The sequence below is a fragment of the Palaemon carinicauda genome, chromosome 1, assembly GCF_036898095.1.
Source record: "Palaemon carinicauda isolate YSFRI2023 chromosome 1, ASM3689809v2, whole genome shotgun sequence".
Taxonomy (NCBI): Eukaryota; Metazoa; Arthropoda; class Malacostraca; order Decapoda; family Palaemonidae; genus Palaemon; species Palaemon carinicauda.
The window spans coordinates 155299468-155323525 of record NC_090725.1 but is presented as its reverse complement, the minus strand read 5'-3'; the positions used below and the strand labels follow the sequence as shown (position 1 = coordinate 155323525).

Sequence of the window (24058 nt, the reverse complement as noted above, 5' to 3'; positions counted from 1 at the left end):
TACAACTTCAGTCCTTTTTGTGCAGAATCACATTTTTTTGTGATGTAAAAAACCTGTACATATACAGAGTGCTCATAATGATTTTAGGAGAAAATGTGATACATGCATTACGCTACTCCACTCGCCATACAGTCGACGACTCGAAAGTTCCATCAAATTTCAGACTTACATGCTCTCATAATATTTGCATATTATGTAGTACCTATATATTCTTGTCCATGCAAAAATGCTACTATGTCAACGCAAAGGTAATCAACTTCAAACGCATTTTCTGAAAAATACCCCTAGTGGATTTTTGTCAGAAATTAATTTCTTAATGTCATGAAATTCTGGTTCAGAAATAACTTTCAAACCTTTTGGCTATGTAAACATAAATAAAACCCCCTCAACTCTGGGGACTAAATGTCTGATATTGATATCCAGTTCAGGAAAAAGCAAGTTTTTCTACAACAAATTGAGATGAGAATCAGCAGCTGAACACTAACAGAACAACAATACTCGAAATATGGCAGAAGGAAAGAATTAAAACATTTCCTCAGGATAGATTATTCCTTAAAAATCTTAGAATAATATCTCAATATGCCAATTTCTTGTGCAACTGAGGAATAAACAGACTAAATGTGTTTCTCAAGAGTAAATTTGCAATAAAGTCCCACCTAGAATTTTAAATGAGTTACATATAATTAATGAGACATTATCAATACAAAGATCTGGCTATTGTGGAGCTACTTTTCTCGACCTAATCACAATCATAATTTGTATTTTGTTATGAATCAACTTCATCTCATCTTCCATAATAAGCACTATGCGCAAATTTAACTTAGATCTCTATTAAAGAACTCGTTAACACCAAGTCAACATTTGGGAGATAGAACTATCGTGCGTATATAGTTTGAAAACTAACTTAGTGAGAACACTACCGATCACAATGGATATTAGATTCTATTAAACCCTTTGGGACCATCAACAACTACTCTTTGCAATGCATTACTTAGACATGCAACAATGATGTTAAGAAAAGACCAACCTACCCAAAACCTGTCTATGTTGAAAATATGGGTCTCATGTTTGACACATTTAAAGGCAGCAATAAAATTAAGGCCAATCATAACAACTTCCTAACCAAAATCAAGGGATTTCTGTACAGTCTTGGAAATTCTAAGAAGGGCATCACATGGTTCAAGGCCTTTACAAAACCCAAACTAAGAACACATGTACCTTCAGCATACCTGTTTAGACGGTTTGCCAAAACTTTAGATATCATGTAAGTTGTGGAAACTTCAGTTCTAGAGCTACCACAAGCATATTTTACATAATAGTGACATTACCAATTCTCTAACAAGTTCAAAAATACCCTTTTCTTGCAAACTTGCAAAAAATAACAACACAACCTAGGAGAAAAAATAAGTTGTAATAATTAAGATGTAAATTTTGCATGACATGGATAAAAAGACTGGCCACTTACTTGTTATATACTGATGGTTGAGTAATGGAGCTCCGAGATGGCTGTGCAACAACTGATAAAGATGACTGTTGTGCAGTACTGACAGAGGGCTGAAAAGCAGATGCACCGCTTGAGGTTTTTATTGTTTTCAACTTGCCTCTGCCCTGAGACTTTTGAATTGATTTGCCACTTCCTGGAGCTTTACCTGGCGCTGAAATCACTCTGGTACCAGTACTAGATCTGAAAGAAAACACGCAATAAAGTAAAATTAAGAATCATTCTAAGAACTTTGCACTAATATCTAAACAGCAGAACATGCCAATTGTTATCTTTGATAAGTAATTCTGATGGTAAAATGTATGTTAAGGAGCACGACTCACGACTTCTGCTTTGAATTTTGGAAATTCAGATTACTGCACTTTGCCAAGGAGAATGTCTATATTTTATGTTTAAAATTTTTTTTTTTAATACATGCAATTTGTTGTATTGCTAAAATGTACTCTCTACATATTTGCATATGCATGTCTGGTCTCAGACAACACATTTTTTTGGTTTTGAGTACCTATTTACTTACTTGTTCTTCAAAAATTCCATGGAAAGCTAATCATTTTAGTTTCCCCTTACCTGTAATTCAACCAACCTATTATTTCATGAGGAAAAAATTATCCGTTTTCTTATCTACAGTACTTCTGTATATGGTATACATAGATAAATGTTTGCTGCACATCACCCTATAGTATATATTTCTTTGCCTGCTCGTTTATGTATTTACAATTTTTACTTTATGATCAAGCTGAAATATGCCTAAAGTGTCAGACAGACAATACGTAAATAGGACAATGATTTGCCCAGAAAAACAGACAGACATGAATATATTATGTTAGCCATTTTTGCTCATTTGTGTGCATTTGGCACCAGTAGCATTTACATGTATAATTATATCCCTAATTCTTGTGATTTTATTTTTTTTCAAATAAGCCACAAATAACCTTTAATATCAAATTCACTCTGTGTCATGGAATCTCAGATCCATGGGGATATTTCTTTTAAGAATAAATATTTCTGCCCAGTCAAGGACTAAAACCTACTGTATGACTGATAGAAATATGGATAAAAATTAGGCTGTTTAGACAGTCTAATATTGCTCCATTTTCTATCCATCATAGGTTAGAGTTCCTTACCGGGCAGAAATATTCACAATTTACAGGAATTTCAACAGTCTAACATTAGAAATATCTATCATTAAAATGAATTTCCCATGAGATCCCATGGCAGAGTGAATTCGATATTAAAGGATATTTGCAACTTATTTGAAAAAAAAATATATGTATATATGGTTAATAAATAACCATGAAATATGATTACAGTATACTGTATCCTTATGATCCCAAGTGGTGAGTAAAAGTACTGTTCAATGCCCAAACTTACACATACAAGAGTTGATTAAAAAAGCGCTACACAAAAAAAATTGAAGCCGGGCTTTCTAAAATATGAAATATTAGGAAAAATTTTGCTGCTACCCTTTTTAATGTTAACTGATTTTTTTGTCATATAAACATGAAAAGATGGGGAATTTAAAACCTACAATCTGTACATTCAATTCTAGGATAAACAAAAAATCTGTATGAAAAATAACTACCTTTGTTAGTAACTTCTATACACTGATAAAATAATACATACAAATTATTAATAGGCTAAGATGACTTGTACAGTATAACTTTTTGTGCATAAAATTATCTTTCTAGGCTTTTCAAATAAAATGAATCATTCTAGAAACAAAATAGTAGATATGAGTTTTAAATCAACCCAAAAATAACACTGTTTTAATGAGGCCGAGTCATGTTCCTTAATAAAACACCCAATAAAACAACCATATACAGTAACCAGACTTGCTCAACTAAGATTCAGAGTAAATGACTGATTTTTATACAGTAACTTTAAAATCGTTCTATTTTATCCTTCTTAATTTAAAACCCACTAAAATAGTAGAACAAGACTTAAAGGCAATTTTAATGATACACCATACTAACGCAAAATGACAAACGTAGATAATTTGTATTTTTCCCTAACTAATACAAACCTGGATTTATTTATTTGGATATTCTTTCACATAAATAATGGAAGGTTTGTTAGTATGGGAACAAATGACAAATTCAGAGATAATTTGTACTTTTTCCTAACTAATACAAACTTGGAGTTATTTATGTGAAAGAATATCCACATAAATAATGGAAGGTTTGTTAGTATGGGAACAATTGAAAATTAATACCTTAAAAAAATAAACCATAGACTAGCAGTAAGAGCTCATCTTATCAGATTTTGGTACTCAATAGACTCGTTCGAGTTTACAATGAACATAGATTACATTAGATAACTAGATAACATGGAAAGTATACAAGCCACAGCAAATTTGACTGATCCTGGACTGTCAAACCTGAAACTGGCCCATCAAACCCATACCTAGAATGTTTTCATACAAGTTAAAATGTTATAAAATATAACAAAGTCATATACTGTAATATGTTGACAGTATTTTTTTGGTTTGCAAAAAAAAAAAAAGAAAAATAAGCAAAAGAAAAAAAAATTCAACAAAAGGCAACACCCTTTGTTCATTTTATGAGAGCATATTCCAAAAGTTTTGGATTTTTGGTGAAAAATAAAAGTGTAATATTACTTGTGTAAGTACTTTTGAATAGGTAATAAGTGTTAAATATATGTTAAAAATAACCTACATGGGTAAGTAACTTCACCCATCTCAGCCATTTTACATGAAGATTATAGATGCATTAAATTTTATAACTGAGTCCCAGATAAAATAAAGGATTCTAATACAGTAATTATTTCCATAATCTAAATCATAAACTATTAAATTAGAGGCATCTGTTTCAAAACATCAGAAAATTTAGAATACTCTATATAAAAATCTTTTAATTCCAATGCCATCTTTCCTGCTTCTCATATAGTATGCTAGGGTATTGTGGTGATGTAAAATTAAACCTTTATCACAGGTCTTATAACATAATATTGATAAATTCAATCTACATATAACACCCATTCCTTCCTGTGTTTTAGGAATTTTGCCATCCTGTATATGGTATTCATTAATTTAGAGTTTTGTAGACTCACAAAAGTTAAAAATTTAATTAAAATTTTCTTAGAAGTCTTTGTGCTCAAGTCGTGCACTTTTTGGAAATCTATTCTAGTGCTATAGCACTAGAATAGATTAGGATTAAAAATATTGTAATGATTTGTAACTCAAAAGATATCTTATTTCCGAATAAGAGCTTCTGGACATTTATTGTATCTTATTGTTGTCTCCAACTTGCGTGTTACGTATTGGAGTTCGCCCCAGACAATCAGGAACTTTTGAGAGAAAATGGCCCAATATAAATAGATGACTAAAGTTGTGCTTCAGGGAAGACTTGCTTTGTTTTTCTCTGGGTTAACATTGCTCTTGTGGAAATAATTTTGTGGCAGCTGCTGTGATACTGCTAAATCTTATTCCATTTATTAAAATGCTGCTGATATACAAAAATAACAAGGAAGCCTTGGAAGATCGAAAATCCTCAGAAGTTGTTTCTGATTATCATTTTCTACTTTCCAAACTGTTCTGAAATTTTGTTATTTGACCTTCGGAAGTTGCCAATCCTGCCTTCATCTGAATCTTAAATCATAGAGACTTATAAAACATCAAAATAGAATGAATCTCTGCAAATTACTAAATGGGTGAACTGCGAGTATTTTGTGAATCTTGTAGATACTGTAAATATGTTTGTTGTTAAATATATTATGTTTGCTGGCTATTACTTTTTTTTGCTATTACGGTTTTGTTCTATTTAATGCTAAATTAATTATTAAGGAAATAAGGCATTGAAGTAGATTTTACTTAAATCTACATTTTGATAATAGCTGGCCATAATAATGGGTGAAATCCTTTATGATTCAAAACAAGTATGAAAATATGTGATTCTATCATTAAAACAATTTTAATAACAGAATTTCTTTTCTATACACACCTGATGTTCATTTTGCCTTTGTCCCTGGAAACTTGGAATGTCAACATTACTCCAAATTAAGAAAATTCGTTTTTTTTTTTTTATTTCCAATATACTATACTAATGCCTTTATTAAGGGGGCCAGTCGGTATTCCAAAATATGGGGGTATAGGAAGAAAAACACAAAATCCTGAAAAAATTCACAGAGCTTCGTATGGCAATGGAGAATGGCATATATGAAATATTTTGTCAAAATTCCTCTTACTTTTATAGTTACAGGGTAATTAGTAAACTTAATAAACCAAAAACATTGTTCCCTATCAGAAAATACAGCACAGATACTGCGCTGCTGTTATGTAAATTTGATAATTATTACATTCTAATATAAAACAAATTGTGAACAATGGCATCTGTTATATTCCATGAATCACAAGACGATGTATTACACGGTGTTTACACATTTCAGCCCTCATTCCTAGCACAAACCCCATAGAGAGTACACGTTTGAGTTTGACCTCTGACATTCACTCGTTTATACATCAGTTTTTCTCCATTTCGGCAAAAATTTAATCATGCCAACGAGGAAAAGACAATTTTAAAATCTCGCTAACATAAGGTAGAAGAAAATTTGCTCTAATGAGAGTTCAGAAGTGGGTAATATCGGAGAAATTAACGGAGTTAGTGAAGGAAAGAGATGATGAAGGAGTGACCGTCTTGCGTAAGGGATCTCCATTTATGATTAAATTATGATAAATAACTTTGTTTTGGTTTATCAATATCTAAAAAGAAACATAAAATTCATAATAATCATGATTTATTATTATTGTCTTTGTAAAAATAAAAATAAAAACTTTGAACACCCATATCTCAAAAATGTTATTTTCATTAGTAAAATAAATTTTTGAATATACTTACCCGATAATCATGTAGCTGTCAACTCCGTTGCCCGACAGAATTCTACGGGAGGGATACGCCAGCTATCACTATACTAGAAGGGGGTGTACTCACAAGCGCCACCTGTGGCCAGGTACTACAGTACTTGTTGTTGACGCCACCTCACTTTTTCCTCGGTCCACTGGTTCTCTATGGGGAGGAAGGGTGGGTCAATTAAATCATGATTATCGGGTAAGTATATTCAAAAATTTATTTTACTAATGAAAATAACATTTTTCAATATTAAACTTACCCGATAATCATGTAGCTGATTCACACCCAGGGGGGTGGGTGAAAAACCAGTGTACAGTGAACCCTCGCTACTTCGCGGTTCGACCATCGCGGATTCACCACTTCGCGGATTTTTTTCATAACCCATGTCTATACATATATTGCGGATTTTCCAGAAATATCGAAAATACCGCGATGTGACCGATGGTGCGAGATTGGAGAAAGTAAGGAAAATTGAATCATGATTGATTTTCAATATAAATGAAACTTTGAGGAGCAACAAAGATATCATTTGTTAGAGAGATAGAGAGAGGTAAGGAATGGGAGGTAGTGAAAAGTAGCCCACAGAGAGAGAGAGAGAGAGGTAGAGAGAGAGAGAGAGAGAGAGGTAGAGAGAGAGAGAGAGATAGGTAGAGAGAGAGAGAGAGAGAGAGAGAGAGAGAGAGAGAGAGAGAGAGAGAGAGAGAGAGAGAGAGAGAGAGAGAGAGAGAGAGAGAGAGAGAGAGGGGTTTAAATGTAATAAACAAAAAAATTTGATAGGTTATAACACATTGGTGTTTATGTAATATCAACTGTATACTGTAGACGGTTTGAATAAGTTAAGAAATGGTATAAATGATACTTTGTTAGTGTATTCGTACACACTCAAGAGCGGCAGCTAGATGACAGCTGATCTAATCACAGCCAAAAGTAAAAAAAAAAAAAAGTCAACAATACTCGATTTTTAAAACACACCCGAAATTTAAAAACAAAAGTACACGCTTTCTTAATGTGCAATTAACTATTTAAAGAGTGGCAATTTTCTAGAATAAAATGATATTTCCCAAAAAATTGTGGTTTGCTGATGAAATCGGATGCCCTATTTTTGGCTATGATTGAAATGGATGTAGACTCGGCCTAATTATTTCATTTCGTATTTAATTGACACTAAGAAAACTAATTTTAGTTTCTTCATCTAAATGTAAGTATTGTATAACACGAAGAGAGAGAGAGAGAGAGAGAGAGAGAGAGAGAGAGAGAGAGAGAGAGAGAATGAATCAGCTGTTGTGATCAAATGGCGTGTTTTTGTTTCGTGAGAATTTCATCGCCACGACTTTAACAACAACATACTGTACTGAACTTTACAGTATTATACAGACTACTGTAATATGATAAAGAAAAATATTTGTAATCTATTTTATATGAAATGGGGCTATTTTTGTTTTGTTTAAAATTTACAATTACGTATGTAAAACAACTCTCTCTCTCTCTCTCTCTCTCAGCCCCATTTCATATAAAATAGATTACAAATATTTTTCTTTATCATATTACAGTAGTCTGTATAATACTGTAAAGTTCAGTACAGTATGTTGTTGTTAAAGTCGTGGCGATGAAATTCTCACGAAACAAAAACACGCCATTTGATCACAACAGCTGATTCATTCTCTCTCTCTCTCTCTCTCTCTCTCTCTCTCTCTCTCTCTCTCTCTCTCTCTCTCTCTCTCTCTCGTAGATTGTTTTCCTGCTTTGCTACGTATGTATGATTTTATATAGATACGGTAAATAATATTTGTAATAACATATTTTATAAAAGCTTTTACTGTAATATCATTATTTATCACTTTCATCATGCGGGTTAAATTCCTTAGTTTGTTTACTGAGCGTACTTTATGACGCCGTCGTTTCAGGCGGCGTCATAAAGAAAAAAATTTCATTTGGAAGTCCTAAGAAAAATTAAGTAAAACATTAGTAATAACCAAATCAACATACTGTACTGAATAATCAATATAATTGATGCAAAAACTAACCTATAAACAGATGTGTAAATGCGTTTGTTTCTTCATTAGGATCAGAGATAAAACGTAAACAAAACATTGGTTGCCATTTTTTATCGTGCTTTTTGGCGTGTTTAGGAAACTCATGATATAAAGTCGCCTTTAATATTTGTGCCTGTTTTAGTTTAGGGTACTGTATTACATGCATTAAGTGTTCTGTACATTAAAGGGTAGTTTGTTAACAGTACTACGTACAAGGGAAGGTTTTAAAAGTCTGAATATACGTGTTAAATAAATAGGTAAATATGGTGTTACTACTTCGCGGATTTTCACCTATCGCGGCCGCGTCTGGAACCTATCTACCGCGATAAACGAGGGTTCACTGTACAAGACTAAAGGATAGCTAAGTATCCCGTATTTCATATAATCAGTTATCCACAATAACAATGAAATAATAAGTACCTGGTAAGGAAGTCGACTTGAACCGTTACTCTGCCTTTAATAAGATCGTCTTCCTTACTGAGCGCAGCGTTCCTCTTGGAAGGCTGAATCAACTCAAAGGTGCTAAAGTATACAGGGCTGCAACCCATACTAAAGGACCTCATCACAACCTTTAACCTCGGCGCTTCTCAAGAAAGAATTAACCACCCGCCAAATCAACAAGGATGTGGAAGGCTTCTTAGCCGACCGTACAACCCATAAAAAGTATTCAAGAGAAAGGTTAAAAGGTTATGGGATTATGGGAATGTAGTGGCTGAGCCCTCGCCTACTACTGCATTCGTTGCTACGAATGGTCCCAGGGTGTAGCAGTACTCGTAAAGAGACTGGACATCTTTGAGATAGAATGATGCGAACACTGACTTGCTTCTCCAATAGGTTGCATCCATAACACTCTGCAGAGAATGGCTCTGTTTGAAGGCCACTGAAGTAGCCACAGCTCCCACTTCATGTGTCCTTACCTTCAGCAAAGCAAGGTCTTCTTCCTTCAGATGAGAATGTGTTTCTCTAATCAGAAGCCTGAATAGTAAGAAACTGAGTTCTTAGAACTTGGAAAAGAAGGTTTCTTGATAGCACACTATAAGGCTTCTGATTGTCCTTGTAAAGGTTAAGACCTTTTTAGACAGTACCTAAGAGCTCTAACTGGGCAAAGCACTCTCTTCAGTTCATTCCCCACCAAGTTGGACAGGCTTGGGATCTCGAACGACTTAGGCCAAGGACGTGAAGGAAGCTCGTTTAGCAAAAACCGAGCTGCAAGGAACATGTAGCCGTTTCAGATGTGAAAACAATGATCCTGCTGAAGGCGTGGATCTCACTTACTCTTTTAGCTGTTGTCAAGCACACGAGGAAAAGAGTTTTTAATGTGAGGTCCTAAAAAGAGGCTGATTGGAGAGGTTCAAATCTTGATGACATAAGGAACCTTAGGACCACGTCTAGATTCCAGCCTGGAGTGGACAACCGACGTTCCTTTGAGGTCTCAAAAGACCTAGGGAGGTCCTGTAGATCTTTGTTGGTGGAAAGATCCAAGCCTCTGTGGCGGAAAACCGCTGCCAACATACTTCTGTAACCCTTGATCGTAGGAGCTGAAAGGGATCTTACTTTCCTTAGATATAACAGGAAGTCAGCAATCTGGGTTACAGTGGTACTGGTTGAGGAAACTGCATTGGTCTTGTACCAGCTACGGAAGACTTCCCCTTGAGACTGATAGATTCTGAGAGTGGATGTTCTCCTTGCTTTGGCAATCGCTCTGGCTGCCTCCTTCGAAAAGCCCCTAGCTCTTGAGAGTCTTTCGAAAGTCTGAAGGCAGTCAGACGAAGAGCGTGGAGGATTGGGTGTACCTTCTTTACGTGAGGTAGACTTAGAAGGTTCACTCCTAGAGGAAGAGTCCTGGGAATGTCGACCAGCCATTGCAGTACCTCTAAGAACCATTCTCTCGCGGGCCAGAGCGGAGCCAACCAACGTCAGCCGTGTCCCTTTGCGAGAGGAGAACTTCTGAAGTACCCTGTTGACAATCTTGAACGGCGGGAATGCATACAGGTCGAGATGGAACCAATCCAGCAGAAAAGTATCCACGTGAACTGCTGCTGGGTCTGGAATCGGAGAACAATACAACAGGAGTCTCTAGGTTATCGAGGTAGCGAACAGATCTATGGTTGGCTGACCCCACAGGGCCCAAAGTCTGCTGCAAACATTCTTGAGAAGGGTCCACTCTGTGGGGATGACCTGACCCTTCCGGCTGAGGTGATCTGCCATGACATTCATACCGCCCTGAATGAACCTCGTTACCAGTTAGCTTTCGATCTTTAGACCAGATGAGGAGGTCCCTTGCGATCTAGAACAACTTCCATGAAAGAGTCCCTCCCTGCTTGAAGATGTAAGCCAGGGCTGTGGTGTTATCAGAGTCCACCTTCACCACTTTGTTAAGCTGGAGGGACTTGAAGTTTATCAAGGCCAGAATAACCGCCAACAACTCCTTGCAATTGATGTGAAGTGTCCTTAGCTCCTGATTCCATGTTCCCGAGCATTCTTGTCCGTCCAAAGTCGCACCCCAGCCCGTGTCTGATGCGTCCGAGAGGAGACGGCGGTCGTGTTTCTGAACAGCCAAAGGTAGACTTCCTTGAGAAGAAAGCTGTTCTTACACCACGCGAGAGAAGACCTCCTCTCTTCGGAAACAGGAACTGAGACCGTCTCTAGCGTCATGTCCTTTATCCAGTGAGCAGCTAGATGATACTGAAGGAGGGGGAGGTGGAGTCTCCCTAACACGATGAACAGGGCCAGCGATGAAAGTGTCCCTGTTAGACTCATCCACTACCTGACTGAGCATCGGTTCCTTCTCAGCATGCTCTGGATGCATTCTAGGGCTTGGAAGATCCTTGGGGCCGACGGAAAAGCCCGAAAAGCTCGACTCTGAAGATCCATACCCAAGGAGACAATGGTCTGGGATGGGACGAGCTGAGACTCCTCAAAATTGACCAGGAGGCCCAGTTCCTTGGTCAGATCCATAGTCCATTTGAAAATCTCCAGACAGCGACGACTTGTGGGAGCTCTTAAAAGCCAGTCGTCTGACGGAGCCGGACACAAGATCATGGTACTGCTGCACAGTCTGTGAACTGTCAACCATGGGCAAGCGAGGAAGTACAGTGACAACCCGAATCTGTCTAGACTGTCTGGGTCGTACAGACAACTCCTTATCGGGTTGCTGAGGTTGCCGCACTGCGTCACAACAAGTCACTTCTGCTGGTTGTTGAACGTCTTCCCCGTGACACATTGACTCCGTAAACAAAAAATCCTCTAACAAGGACTAAGCTTGGACTGCATGTCTTGCAACACAGCTCAAGGTCTATGGGAGCAGGTGTGGTAACAGACGGGATTAGCGACTGAAGTGGAACCATTACCTTCCCTGGAAGCATGTTATGCTTAAATAAAAGTCCATAGGAGGCTACGCAGCTAAAGGCTCCCTCCAAATGACAGAGTCCTCAAGGGAATATCAGAAGGAGGGAGAAAAGCACTTTCTCATCTACAGGGACCATATCCGAGAAAAGCTAAGTTCTCTCAGTGAGGGTTTCACTGGTGCAAAAGCAGCAGACTAGAAGGCAACGTTATGAAACTGCTTGACAGTCTAGTGAGTTGGCAACAACCAAAGATGTGTGACTGAGAAGCATACGGTAAGGTATGCAGAGCATGTTGTATGCAGAGTATGCTGTATGCAGAGCATGCTGTATGTAGAGCATGTTGTATGCAGAGCATGCTGAATGCAGAGCATGCTGTATGCAGAGCATGTTGTATGCAGAGCATGCTGAATGCAGAGCATGCTGTATGCAGAGCATGTTGTATGCAGAGCATGCTGTATGCAGAGCATGCTGTATGTAGAGCATGTTGTATGCAGAGCATGCTGAATGCAGAGCATGCTGTATGCAGAGCATGTTGTATGCAGAGCATGCTGTATGCAGAGCATGCTGTATGTAGAGCATGCTGTAAGGTAAGCAGAGCGTGTGCATGGCGTTTAACATTTCTCAGAAATTCCATGACCAGTGCTAGAGTGCTTTATGCATGCTTGCATGGGGTTTTAATATCAACATAATATTTACCTTACATTCATAACTCATGATTCATATTTTTGCCATATTTTGCGATATTGTTAAAAATATATTGCAAGGAATACAAATATATTTTTATAAGTAATACAAATAACCTCCATTATCATAATGTTTGAAAATGGAGGTAAGGTATGCTGAACAGCAGAGTCAGAACGAGCTGGAACAACAATAGTTGTGGTTTCCTCTTCAAGACTCTGTTGAGGGAACACCTGAGGCTCAGTCTGCAAAGGCTGATCAAAAGAAGTAGCAGAAGGTAGGCGCATGGGTGGAGGAGGCTGACTCCTGGCATGAGTGGCTGAACTCAAGGGTTGCGCTTGCTGAGTGGTTGGCGGATGCGCAGTAGCAAGTTCCTGAGGAACGAGTTGAGGTTCCTGCGGTGTGAGCTGAGAGCGAAAAGGTAGTGGCTGCGCAGAACGCAGTAAAAGTCTCGCAAGTTGAGGCTCCTGAGGCGCAAGGCTAAGGTGTTGAGGTGCTTGCCTTGAGGAGGGTTGAGCTCACTGCAGCGAGAGCTGAGGAGACTGACTCATGGATGGGAGAGGTTGTTGTACCTCAAGCGAGTGTTGCCTCACTGGTGGAACAGCAAGTGGAAGCGGAGGAAGAGAGGTATAAGCCTCCTGTTCCCATTGCTGAGGTTGCCTTAAGGAAGGCGGAGGGAGCTGCACACCACTGGGATCAGTAAACTCATAACGTGGCTCAACATCGTACGCCTGGCAGGTGGTACTGCGGTCAGGCGGAGCGAGCGCAGGCGGAGCGAGCGCAGGCGGAGGCGCAACCTTCTCAGCCCGACACTCACGCATCAAGACCGAAAGTTGTGACTGCATGGACTGCAGTAGAGTCAACTTGGGGTCGGCAGACACTAAGGTCTGCTGAGGTAAAGCCTTAACAGCAGAGATCTGTTGCGGCAGAACCTTACTCCTCTTAGGCGGAGTGCATTCAACTGATGACTGCGGCGAGTCAGAGCTAACCCAATGACTGCATCCGGGTTGAACTCTAACTTCGTACGTCTGGCATAGGTCTGGACTTTACGTTTAAGAGGTCTTGAGACCTGAGACCAGCGTTTTCTCCCCTAAATTTATTCTGCAGACGAGCAAAATAAGGGCTCAATCGTCTGCGGGTGGGAGTGACGGTCTTGTAAGACACGCCCACAACCACCGAGGATACTTCTGTGCGTCGATCAAGGCCTGCCGAACCCTTTTGCCCTTCGACATTGCTTCTCCCCTGGGCTTGGGAGCTTGCAAGAGGTCCCGGACTGGGAGGACGACTGGCACGCACAGAAGTACCCTCACGCACAACACTGACACACTTTGCGCTAATCACTTATCACTTTCATTTTCTGTTTGCACTTATTTCACTGAACTCGAAACTTTAAGTGGTTTGTACCTGAAACACGCAATTCTATCCTTTCTCAAAAGTTAGTAATTGCGAAAACAGAATTACAATGTAACAGAAAAATCTAATGAAAGATAAATAATTCAGTGGCTGGAAAGAGACTAAACACTAGATCACTCTAGAAACGTTTACCTTCTTCCCCTAAAGAGACTAGGGAGAAGAGCAAAAACGATAACAACGTTACTCGCTTGAATGAAACGTTTATCCTCCTCTTTCTCCCTCCGTCTCTATCTCTCTCTCTCTCTCTCTCTCTTGACTTAGAACCTGAGAGAAGAGCCCAATCATATATATCGTTAAAACATATTATTGTTAAAGGAAAAAACTGAAATATTTCCCAAAATGAAAAGTTCCTTTATTAGAATTAAAACCATTAAGTTAAGAAAGAATGAACAAAACGCTAGACACGGTTACACTTACTGCAACGTGACACCGTGAAAATTCTTTCTCTATCGTAACGATAGAGCGCAAGTTGAACGTTCTGAACGTCAACAACTGCAGAGACAAAACAAAACGTTAGTTCAACTTTGAAAACAGTACGAGACTATCAAAGAAATTCTTTCAAAGACATTAAAATAGCATAATATGTTAACAGGTAAAACCGAAATGACAGGCTCAATGTTAATTAACTTCGGTACCAAGAAAAGACCGCCTACTATTAGGAAGGTCGAATATAAACAAATATAAAAATTAATTTTAATAAGTTTATAATAAAAGGAAGTTAATCGAAGAGGCCTATAAGAGGCGGAGAGATATAAAATAAATCTATAACTTTTGTTAAGCAAAATTAAGAAAGAGAGTCTATACTCTCTTAGACACCAACACTTCCGTCTAAGGGAAGGGTCGGCCATTTAAAGGTGAAAGAGAGTTCATACTCTCTTCGTCACCATAATTAATCAAATTAATTCCAAAAGCTAACTAAGCTAATATAGAAGTTTCCAGTATAGCGAATAGCTGCAAATTTTAGAGAAATACTTCACCAAACCGTGAAAAATACTCCAAAATCATAAGCGTATCCAAGAACGTCTTGCCGGAAGCACGACAGAGGAAAAAGTGAGGTGGCGTCAACAACAAGTACTGTAGTACCTGGCCACAGGTGGCGCTTGTGAGTACACCCCCTTCTAGTATAGTGATAGCTGGCGTATCCCTCCCGTAGAATTCTGTCGGGCAACGGAGTTGACAGCTACATGATTATCGGGTAAGTTTAATATTGAAAACTATACTTATTGGCCTTCAAATTCAATAGTCTCCCTTAGCTTTAAAGATATAGCATTGATATTTGGTATATAACTTAGAAAGAAATTATATAACAATTAAATGTTGCCTTTTCTTCCAATTTTTGGTTCATAATTTTTTTTCCCAATTTTTTCCCTGATTTTTAGGGTTTATTTTATTACCATAATGAAAAAATTTGTATCTAGCAAATAAATAAAATTAAAAAAAAAAAACAACTCTTCATTTGGTTGGAGGTCTACATCAGGTCTATATAGGGTAGTAATACCAGACCTTAATATTAATTATCAAGGAAGGAGATAGAATTTGAAAAACACTAATTTTCAGGATAAATCGCCCTGGTGTCACAAAACTGAAGGTCAGAGGCAAAAATCCTATGCAGTTTGGAGATGTCCAAAGTCACTTTATCAAGTGGAATGAATGTCAAAGTCCTGTCCCTAAAAAACGGCATTAGCCGGCCGACCCCCTTAAAGTAATGAGGCTTACCAGAGTCTATCATGAATAACATGCTGCGCATGTCATATTCCTTCTTTAGCCTCAAAAGTCGAAATACTTCCTTAGCATCTTGATAATTGGTGGGGAGGAGAGTAGGCATGTACATGAATATCAGGTATAAATTATATAGAAATATTTAATTTTATTATTAAAACTCTGTTTATTTCTAAAAATCTCCCCTGATATTCATATTCCAAACTCTCCCAATTTATAGGTAGTGGGTAGTCAGTGAAGGGAATGGAACAACTCAATGCAGCTCACTCGATGCCAGCCCAACTTGATGCAGCCAAGTCGATGCCAACCCAACTCGATGCCAAGAACTACATGTTGAGAACCATTTGTTATTACTTTTTATACTTCCCTTTAAACTAATGGAACATAAGCTACAATAGAACATTTTTAAAATGTTAATTTAAGAACACTTAACCTGCTTATTTGATACCTTTTAACCAGAAAAAAAAGGAAATGATATATTAAAATATACTGTACAGTACTGCTAAAATGCTCTACATCCAATTGAATATAATACATAATTTCATTTATTAGTAATATAACATAGTGATTTAGTTAAAAAATAAAAGCAAAATTTATTAAAAATTATGAGCTATGCCACGTAAAAATTCCAGGGTGTTCTTTCATTAATATTTAAAACTATTTTGAAGTCTATCATCTGCATCACAATAATCGGTGTGATGAATTGATACAAAAGTAATAGCTGATAACATCTTAGCTTTTAGGAGAAAGTTAGAATAAGTTTGGTATAAAGTAGCAGATTCAGTACTTGTTATCCTTCTAAGAAATTTTTGACTTAAGTGAAAAAACAGCCTTTTAGAGCAACTCCACGAAATGAATGATTTGAAGTTCTCTGGCATCCTGATATCGATGGTCATCGACGCCGATATCGTTTATTACAAATAATGATTAAAAGAATATTCAATTAAAACCAGAGAAGTAAATATGTTATAAAATTTAAAAAGCATTAAGAAGACCTGCTTCTGATATAAATTTAAAAATGCCACTAGCATTGTGCGATACATCATGTCCAGGGATCTTAGCATGGAAGAACCTGCCATCCTCACCACAAGCCTCAAACAGATATCTATTTTTTTCTGTGCTATAAGTGGGACATTCAGTCAACAAATGTCTCACTGTCAAGGTTATCAAACGGTCGTCGCAATATGGTTGGTGTTGGCCAGCCAGCAGAAACTCATGTGTCATCCAAGTGTGAACAATGTGGAGACGACAAAAAGTAGTCTCCCATTTTCAGGGCATCCCATTATACCTCCAATGAGGTATAACAATTGCAATTTCTCTCATCTAATTTTTGGTTTAACTATCCCAATGCTGTTGCCAATTGTTATAAATCAAGTCCTTAATTACTGGTAAAAAATCATTACAGAGAATGGGATACCTTCTTGGTAGCAACTCGGCTGCAGCACTCTTTGCCAGTGAATCTGCCTCTTCATTTCCAGACACACTTGTGTGTGCTGAAACCCAGCAAAATCGAACTGTTATACCTTTCAGGTCAATAATTAAAAGCCACTCTAAAATTTTTTAAACTAAAGGGTTACTAGAATTAAAACCTTCTAAAGCTTGAAGGACACTTCTTGAATCACTATAAATGGTAAAATTGCCCTCCTAACTCCCGGAAAACTCACTTGCAAAGCCAGTGTAGCTCCTTGTTTGTAGTCTTATATAACTGACTTTGGAGCCAATAAATTATTATTATTATTATTATTATTATTATTATTATTATTATTATTATTATTATCATTATTATTATTATTACTAGCCAAGCTACAACCCAAGTTGGAAAAGCAGAATGCTATAAGCACAAAGGTTCCAACAGGGAAAAATAACCCAGTGAGGAAAGGAAATAAGGAAATAAATAAACGATGAGAAAAAATTAACAACTTATTCTAAAAAACAGTAACAACATCAAAACAGATATGTCAGATATAAACTATAAAAAGACTTATGTCAACTTGTTCACCATAAAAACATTTGCTGCAAGTTTGAACTTTTGAAGTTCTACTAATTCAACTGCGCGATTAGGAAGATCATTCCACAACTTGGTCACAGCTGGAATGAAAATTCTAGAATACTATGTAGTATTGAGCCTCATGATGGAGAAGGCCTGACTTATAGAATTAACTGCATGCATGCCTAGTATTACGAACAGGATGGAACTGTCCAGGATGATCTGAATGGAAAGGATGGTCAGAATTATGAAAAATCTTATGCAACATGCATAATGAACTAATTGAACGACGGTGCCAAAGATTAATATCTAGATCAGGAATAAGAAATTTAATAGACCACAAGTTTCTGTCCAACAAATTAAGATGAGAATCAGCAAATGAAGATCAGACAGGAGAACAATGCTCTAAACAAGGTAGAATGAAAGAATTAAAACATCTTCAAAATAGATTGATCACCAAAAATCTTAAAAGACTTTCGTAATAAGACAATTTTTTGTGCACTTGAAGAAGACACCGACCTAATGCGTTTCTCAAAAGTAAATTAGCTGTCAAAAATCACACCTAAAATTTTAAGAGTCATACAAAGTTAAAGATACATTATCAATGCTGGGATCCACATGTTGAGGAGTCACTGTCCTTGACCTACTTACAATCATACTTAAGAGTTTTGTTAGGATTCAACTTCATACCCCATGATTTGCTCCATGCACTAATTTTAGCTAGATCTCTATTAAGGGATTCAGCAACAAAAGAACTACATTCAGGAAATGGAATCGATGCAAAGAGAGTAGCATCATCTGCATATGCAACAAGCTTGTTTTCTAGGCCAAACCACCTGTCATGTGTATATAGTATGAAAAGTAATGGACCAAGAACACTACCCCGTGGATCACCAGATATCACATTCATATACTCACTATGGTGCCCATCAACAACAACTCTTTGAGATCTATTACTTAAAGATTCAATAATGATGCTAAGAAATGACCCACCCACTCCCAACTGTTTGAGTTCGAAAACAAGGGCCTCATGATTAACACGGTCAAAGGCAGCACTAAAATCAAGGCCAATCATGCGAACTTCCTGATCACAATCAAGGGATTTCTGTACAGCATTGGAGATTGTAAGAAGGGCATCACATGCTCCAAGGCCTTTACGAAAACCAAATTGCAAACTAGGGAACAGCAAACCTATTAAGATGTTTTGCGAAAAGATGTTCAAACACATTGGATAATATGAGAGTTATGGAAATTGGGCGGTAATCACTTGGACTTGAGCTACCACAAACACATTTACATAGTGAAGTAACATTACCAATTCTCCAACAAGTGCTAAAAGCTCCTCTTCTTGCCAATTTGCACAAAACAACAGATAACTTTGGAGCTAAGAAATCTGCAGTCCATATAAAAAAACAAAATAAAAATACCATTTGGACTTACAACTCCATAAGCATCAAGGTCCACCAAGAGAGCTTTAATTTCATGAGATCAAAAAACTAAACTAGTCAGTTTAGCCTCAGGAAAACAGAAATGAGGAAGTTCGAGTTTCTCACTACTCTGTTTTGTTCACTATCAAACACATCAGCCAAAAGGGTTGCCTTTTCCTCTGGACAGTGAGAGACTGAGCCATGTGGTTTAAGTAAAGGAGGAACTGTTGCATCTACATCAAAGAGTGCAGATTTAAGGGTAGTCCACCACTTATGTTCCTGGGTTGTACCAGAAAGGGTTTCCTTTATGGTTAAATTGTATTCCTTTTCAGTTGAAGCATATACTCTCTGAGCAATAGCTCTAAGGTGGGTATAGTAATTCCAGGTCAAATCTGATCTGTTACCCTTCCAAAGACGATAGGCCTCCTGCTTCTCCAAATAAGAACATCTACAATCATCATTGAACCATGGTTTGTCCTTCACTCGGTACCTTAGCACACGATCAGAGATACACCTATTAATTATGTTGACTAGATTCTAATTCAAAGAGATAACATGATCAACACTACTATAATATTTTGACCAATTGAAGCACAGAAGACCATGCAAAATCCCATTCCAGTCTGCTTGAGATTTCATAAATTTTACACGAGTATGATACATCAGGGACAGGCTGCTCAGTCTTCACTACTAATGAAATCAAGGCATGATCTGATGTCCCAACTGGAGAACCAACCTTACTTGTTATAACGCCAGGGGAGTCGGTGTACATGAGGTCCAAGCAGTTACCAGACCTGTGAGTAGATTCACTTATGATTTGCTCACAGCCTGATTCAAAGGCAAAGTCTAAAGCTCTTAATCCATGGCAATCGGTAGGAGGCACAGAACTTAAACACTCGTTATGGTGAGCATTGAAATCACCAACAAAGACAAAAGAGGCCTTTCTATCATCTTCTTGTATTTTAGCCATAATGGTAGGAAGACAATCAAAGACAGAATCATCCATGTCTGGATTCCGGTAAATTGAACGCAAATAAAAGTTGTTATACCTGCCACGAACTGTGCCTTGGCCAACCTACTACCTATAATTGCTTTTAACATAAAAAAGTTGTGAATATGAATGCTGCTTTTTATTGAGCAATAGAGCATAAATAACAGGGAACTACGTAACTTGCGAAAATACCTTAGTAGCAACTTTAAATGCTCTGTCACAATACCACATATCTGATGTAACTAGCTAAGTGTTGCAATAAACTTTTGCATCCGAATATCAAAATCCTTTCATGCCCGGCCCACTGTCACTCAATTAAAATTCTTCTTTCTCTCCATCAGCTAGTTCATATACTTGAAAACCATCTGGTAATGTCAACTCTATTAGGCTTTAAGCCTAATGGAATTGACATTACCAAGTCATGGAGCAGCAGAGATCTCCTTACACTTTCTTCTAACTATCTTTTTCATTGAAAGTCTTTGGAATAGATCCTTGAGTGCTGTCTGATGTATTTGCCAAGACTTGGATTTTCCATGGTAGTTGCTGCATGCACTTTAATCTTAGTTGTGACTTTTGGTACCTCAACACTTGCAACACATGGATAATGGGAATGAACATTCAGTTCTTTGACAACAGCTCCATGTTTAGTGTGTATTCAGGTACCACATCTACCAACATGGTCACAATGCAAGAATAATAAATATTGGTCTCGTTTGTTCCTTCTTTTTAAATACAAATAAAAAGCCCTTATGTGAATATTTCTGTTTTCCTCTCTGGCTTAAAACTTCTTCTGTTGATGTATCAGTAATAGGAAACTTTTGCACACTGAAATGTTTCCAAAGAAATAATCACCCCACATTACCAGGTCTGCTTAATCAAAATATAAAAGAATGAAATACCAATTCGGAGGCTAAACTATCCTCAATGAAAAAAAAAAGTCTCGCAGGGCATCGAGTTTCCCAGACACCGAGTTGGGCTGGCATCAAGTCGTATCCAACCATTCAGTGAAGGGAAGAGATAGGGTATTTAGTTTACAATCATTAATAAAATAACATACTACACTTATATTTAAAAGTCTATACTTTTGGTTACTTTAAAGACCAGATGAAATTCTAATTCAAATATTTCTTATTACCAAATTACTCAATAATAATAAAAAAAATATGAATTACACTGTTACACACATAAACTTTCAAAAACAAACAAATTACATTTGAAAGGTTACTAAACTGTAACCTCAAAGCAGAATTCTAACAAAACAACCACTTTAATTTACCATTCTATCAAACCAACCACTTTAATTCACCATTCTACCAGACCATACTCTACCAACCACTATAAGTTACCAAAGCCAACAATCATGACACATAAACCAGGACTCCTTAACAAAATGTTTAATAAAGACTGTATATAATTGGAAAGTCATTTAGGAGTTGCTAAAAGCTCTTCCAAACAAAGGATTTAGGCAGAAAAAAAATCATTTAGGCAAAAAAAAAATCATGTATCTGTACCTTAGATCATACACCCTAATTTCAAAATCTTTTTGAAGTAGTACTGAATAAAATTGCATTCTTTGACAAAGGTCGTGTTGTAATTCTAATATCACAAACTAAATTAGCCAATTACATATTATTGCTGTAGAATCATTCAAACAATACCAAAATTATCTTACCGGTCAAGGACACCTATCCACTGAATAAATGACCACCTCAATGTCCACATAATCATCTAAATAAAATTCCATTTTGCCTCAATAGAAGAGGGAGAAAATATGTTCCTCTCACATTTGGACAAATAAAAGTTTTTCTTTCTATCTGGTATAATATATGGATTGTATCTCCCCACTCACCCACCCCCGCCCTTTTTCAGGATACATCGCAATGCTCTTCATCACCAGAACCTAGAGTGTGTCTAATTACAAAATAAAAAATATTATTCACATTTAGATTGTTATGAAATTGAAACAGTCTCATGGTAAGATGCCTATTGGAATGAACTTCTCCTAATGACACCCTGGTCCATTAAAATACAGTGGAACCTCTACATACAATTGTTCCAACATCCGAAGTAAAATTCGATAAAATTTTTGTCTCGACACCTGAAGTCATGCTCCAACATCCGACTTAGATCTTGTTCACGCCAGTAGACGGCAGCACAACGGAGGGAAGCCACTGAGCATCGAGTCGGTCAGTTCTCTGTTCTCGTGCGCATCGTGTGGTTGTCCTCTGTTCAGTCTGTTATAAACAGTGCTTATTATTTTCCTTTTCTCACGTTTCATTTTTTATTTCACGTATAATCATGGATCCTTAGAAGCTTAGTTTTGGTACAGGTATTAGTAGTGGTGAGAAAAGGAAGAAGGCAATGCTTCCATTAGAATTGAAGCAAGAAATTATAGAAAAACATGAGCGCAGTGTGCGTGTGAGTGATCTGGCTAAACAATATGGCCGGAATATGTCTACGATCTCGACGATCATCAAGCAGAAGGAAGCCATTAAAGCAGTCAAACCATCGAAGGGATCAAAGTTAAGCAAAGAAAACTAAGATTGAATTGAAGTGAAAGTGATGGAAATTAAAAGTCAAAAAGAAAAAAAAAATTAAATAAGCTAAGTTAGGTTAAAGTTCAGGTAGTGTAAGTTAGAGTAAGTTATGGTACGTTATCGCAGTCACCATCTCTACCTCCTCGCCGACCATCTGTCTCCTCTTGCGTAGCAAATCCTACACCTGCGTTGGCCTGTCTCTAAGGTAAAGTGACAATAAAAACCCCTTTTTTATTTATTATTTCTTTATAATTATTCTTTTTTACATCTCTTATATAATGCAATTGTATTACTGTTATGTGTAATTATGTGTAGTAATTCATTAAGGAGTTATCATAGGTTTTTGGGCTGTAGAACGAATTATACAAATAACAGTGTATTCTTATGGGAATATTTGCTCCAATATACGATTGTTTTAACATACGAAGCAGGTCCCGGAACGAATTAAGATCGTATGTAGAGGTTCCACTGTATCTCCATATCTAAACTGCCAGAGATTTCATCCTTTGAATTGTTAACAATATAAGGCAAGATTGAATCCCCACTTCTATTAACACTTTGATGAACACATTACGTTGCATGGCATGGTACACCAAGAATCAGGGTTTTGGCCGCTAGCGAAAAAAAAAAAATTAAATTTCTAAATCCCTTTTGCAACCTTTCTTTATTTGCATTTACTTTTCATCAAAGGTTATATTTCACTAGAGAATAACCCAAATCATGATAATACTAGTCGGGATATGAAAATTTTGAGTTATGTGGAGGAAAAAATAAAACGCTACCTACCCGGATGTAAATATTCGGCAAAAAAGAAAAGATAAACGATAGGAATAAGAGGTTTGTTTCATTATTTTTGTAGATAAATTCTGTATCAACAGGATATCTATTTTTCTAATTCAGCACAGAAAATCTTATGTAAATTACAAAAGAAACTATTGTTAAATAATACAAATGCCGAGCGAGAAAAAAGCAATTCCTAAAGAAATAGGATTTTTTAGGTTACAGTAATCCCTTGCTATAAAGCAGCTCAAGTTTCGCGGTCTCAGTGTATCGCGGATTTTCAAAAATATTCATAAAAAAAAAAAAATTTTAAAAAATGGTGCGAGAGTTACGCGTGCACTAGTAGAAGGTAGGGAGAGTACAGTAGAACATCAGGTATCATCACGGAGATGGCGCTCAACTCAAAATCCACCTCTCTGATTTGCTGGCCATCTCGGCTTCAGAATCTCGCAAGCTGATTGGGCGAGCAGCCGAGACGCTTTACCCAGCATCTCTCCCTGCCATGCGCCCCGTGAAGGGAGACCGCATTCATTGTTCTCTCTCGCTTCGCTTGTGTTGCTTAGTCTTGCCGCGTGGAACTTTTAGCTGTTTTCTTGTGCTTTTTAGTGTAAAATAGTGCTTGCGACGCCCTTAAAAATGGCTCCTAAATGTCCTCTACCCTCTACATCCTCTAGTGAACCCAGGAAGACGAGAAAAATGATGACGGTGAACGAGAAGGAGAAATTATTGGACATGCTTAAGGCAGGCAGTAGCTATGCGTCTGTTGCCCGCATTTAC

The 24058-nt window shown here is 37.2% G+C and overlaps 1 protein-coding gene across 5 annotated transcripts in view; it reads right to left on the bottom strand.

Moving 5' to 3' along the window:
- The window catches only part of Hsf (Heat shock factor), a 562710-nt gene that overhangs the window by 202180 nt on the left and 336472 nt on the right, over nt 1–24058 (bottom strand). For all 5 annotated transcript variants that reach the window (XM_068385887.1, XM_068385865.1, XM_068385876.1 and 2 more), the window contains exon 9: nt 1466–1684. In XM_068385887.1, the coding sequence (XP_068241988.1) occupies nt 1466–1684 (219 nt within the window). The remainder of the gene's footprint in view (nt 1–1465; nt 1685–24058) is intronic.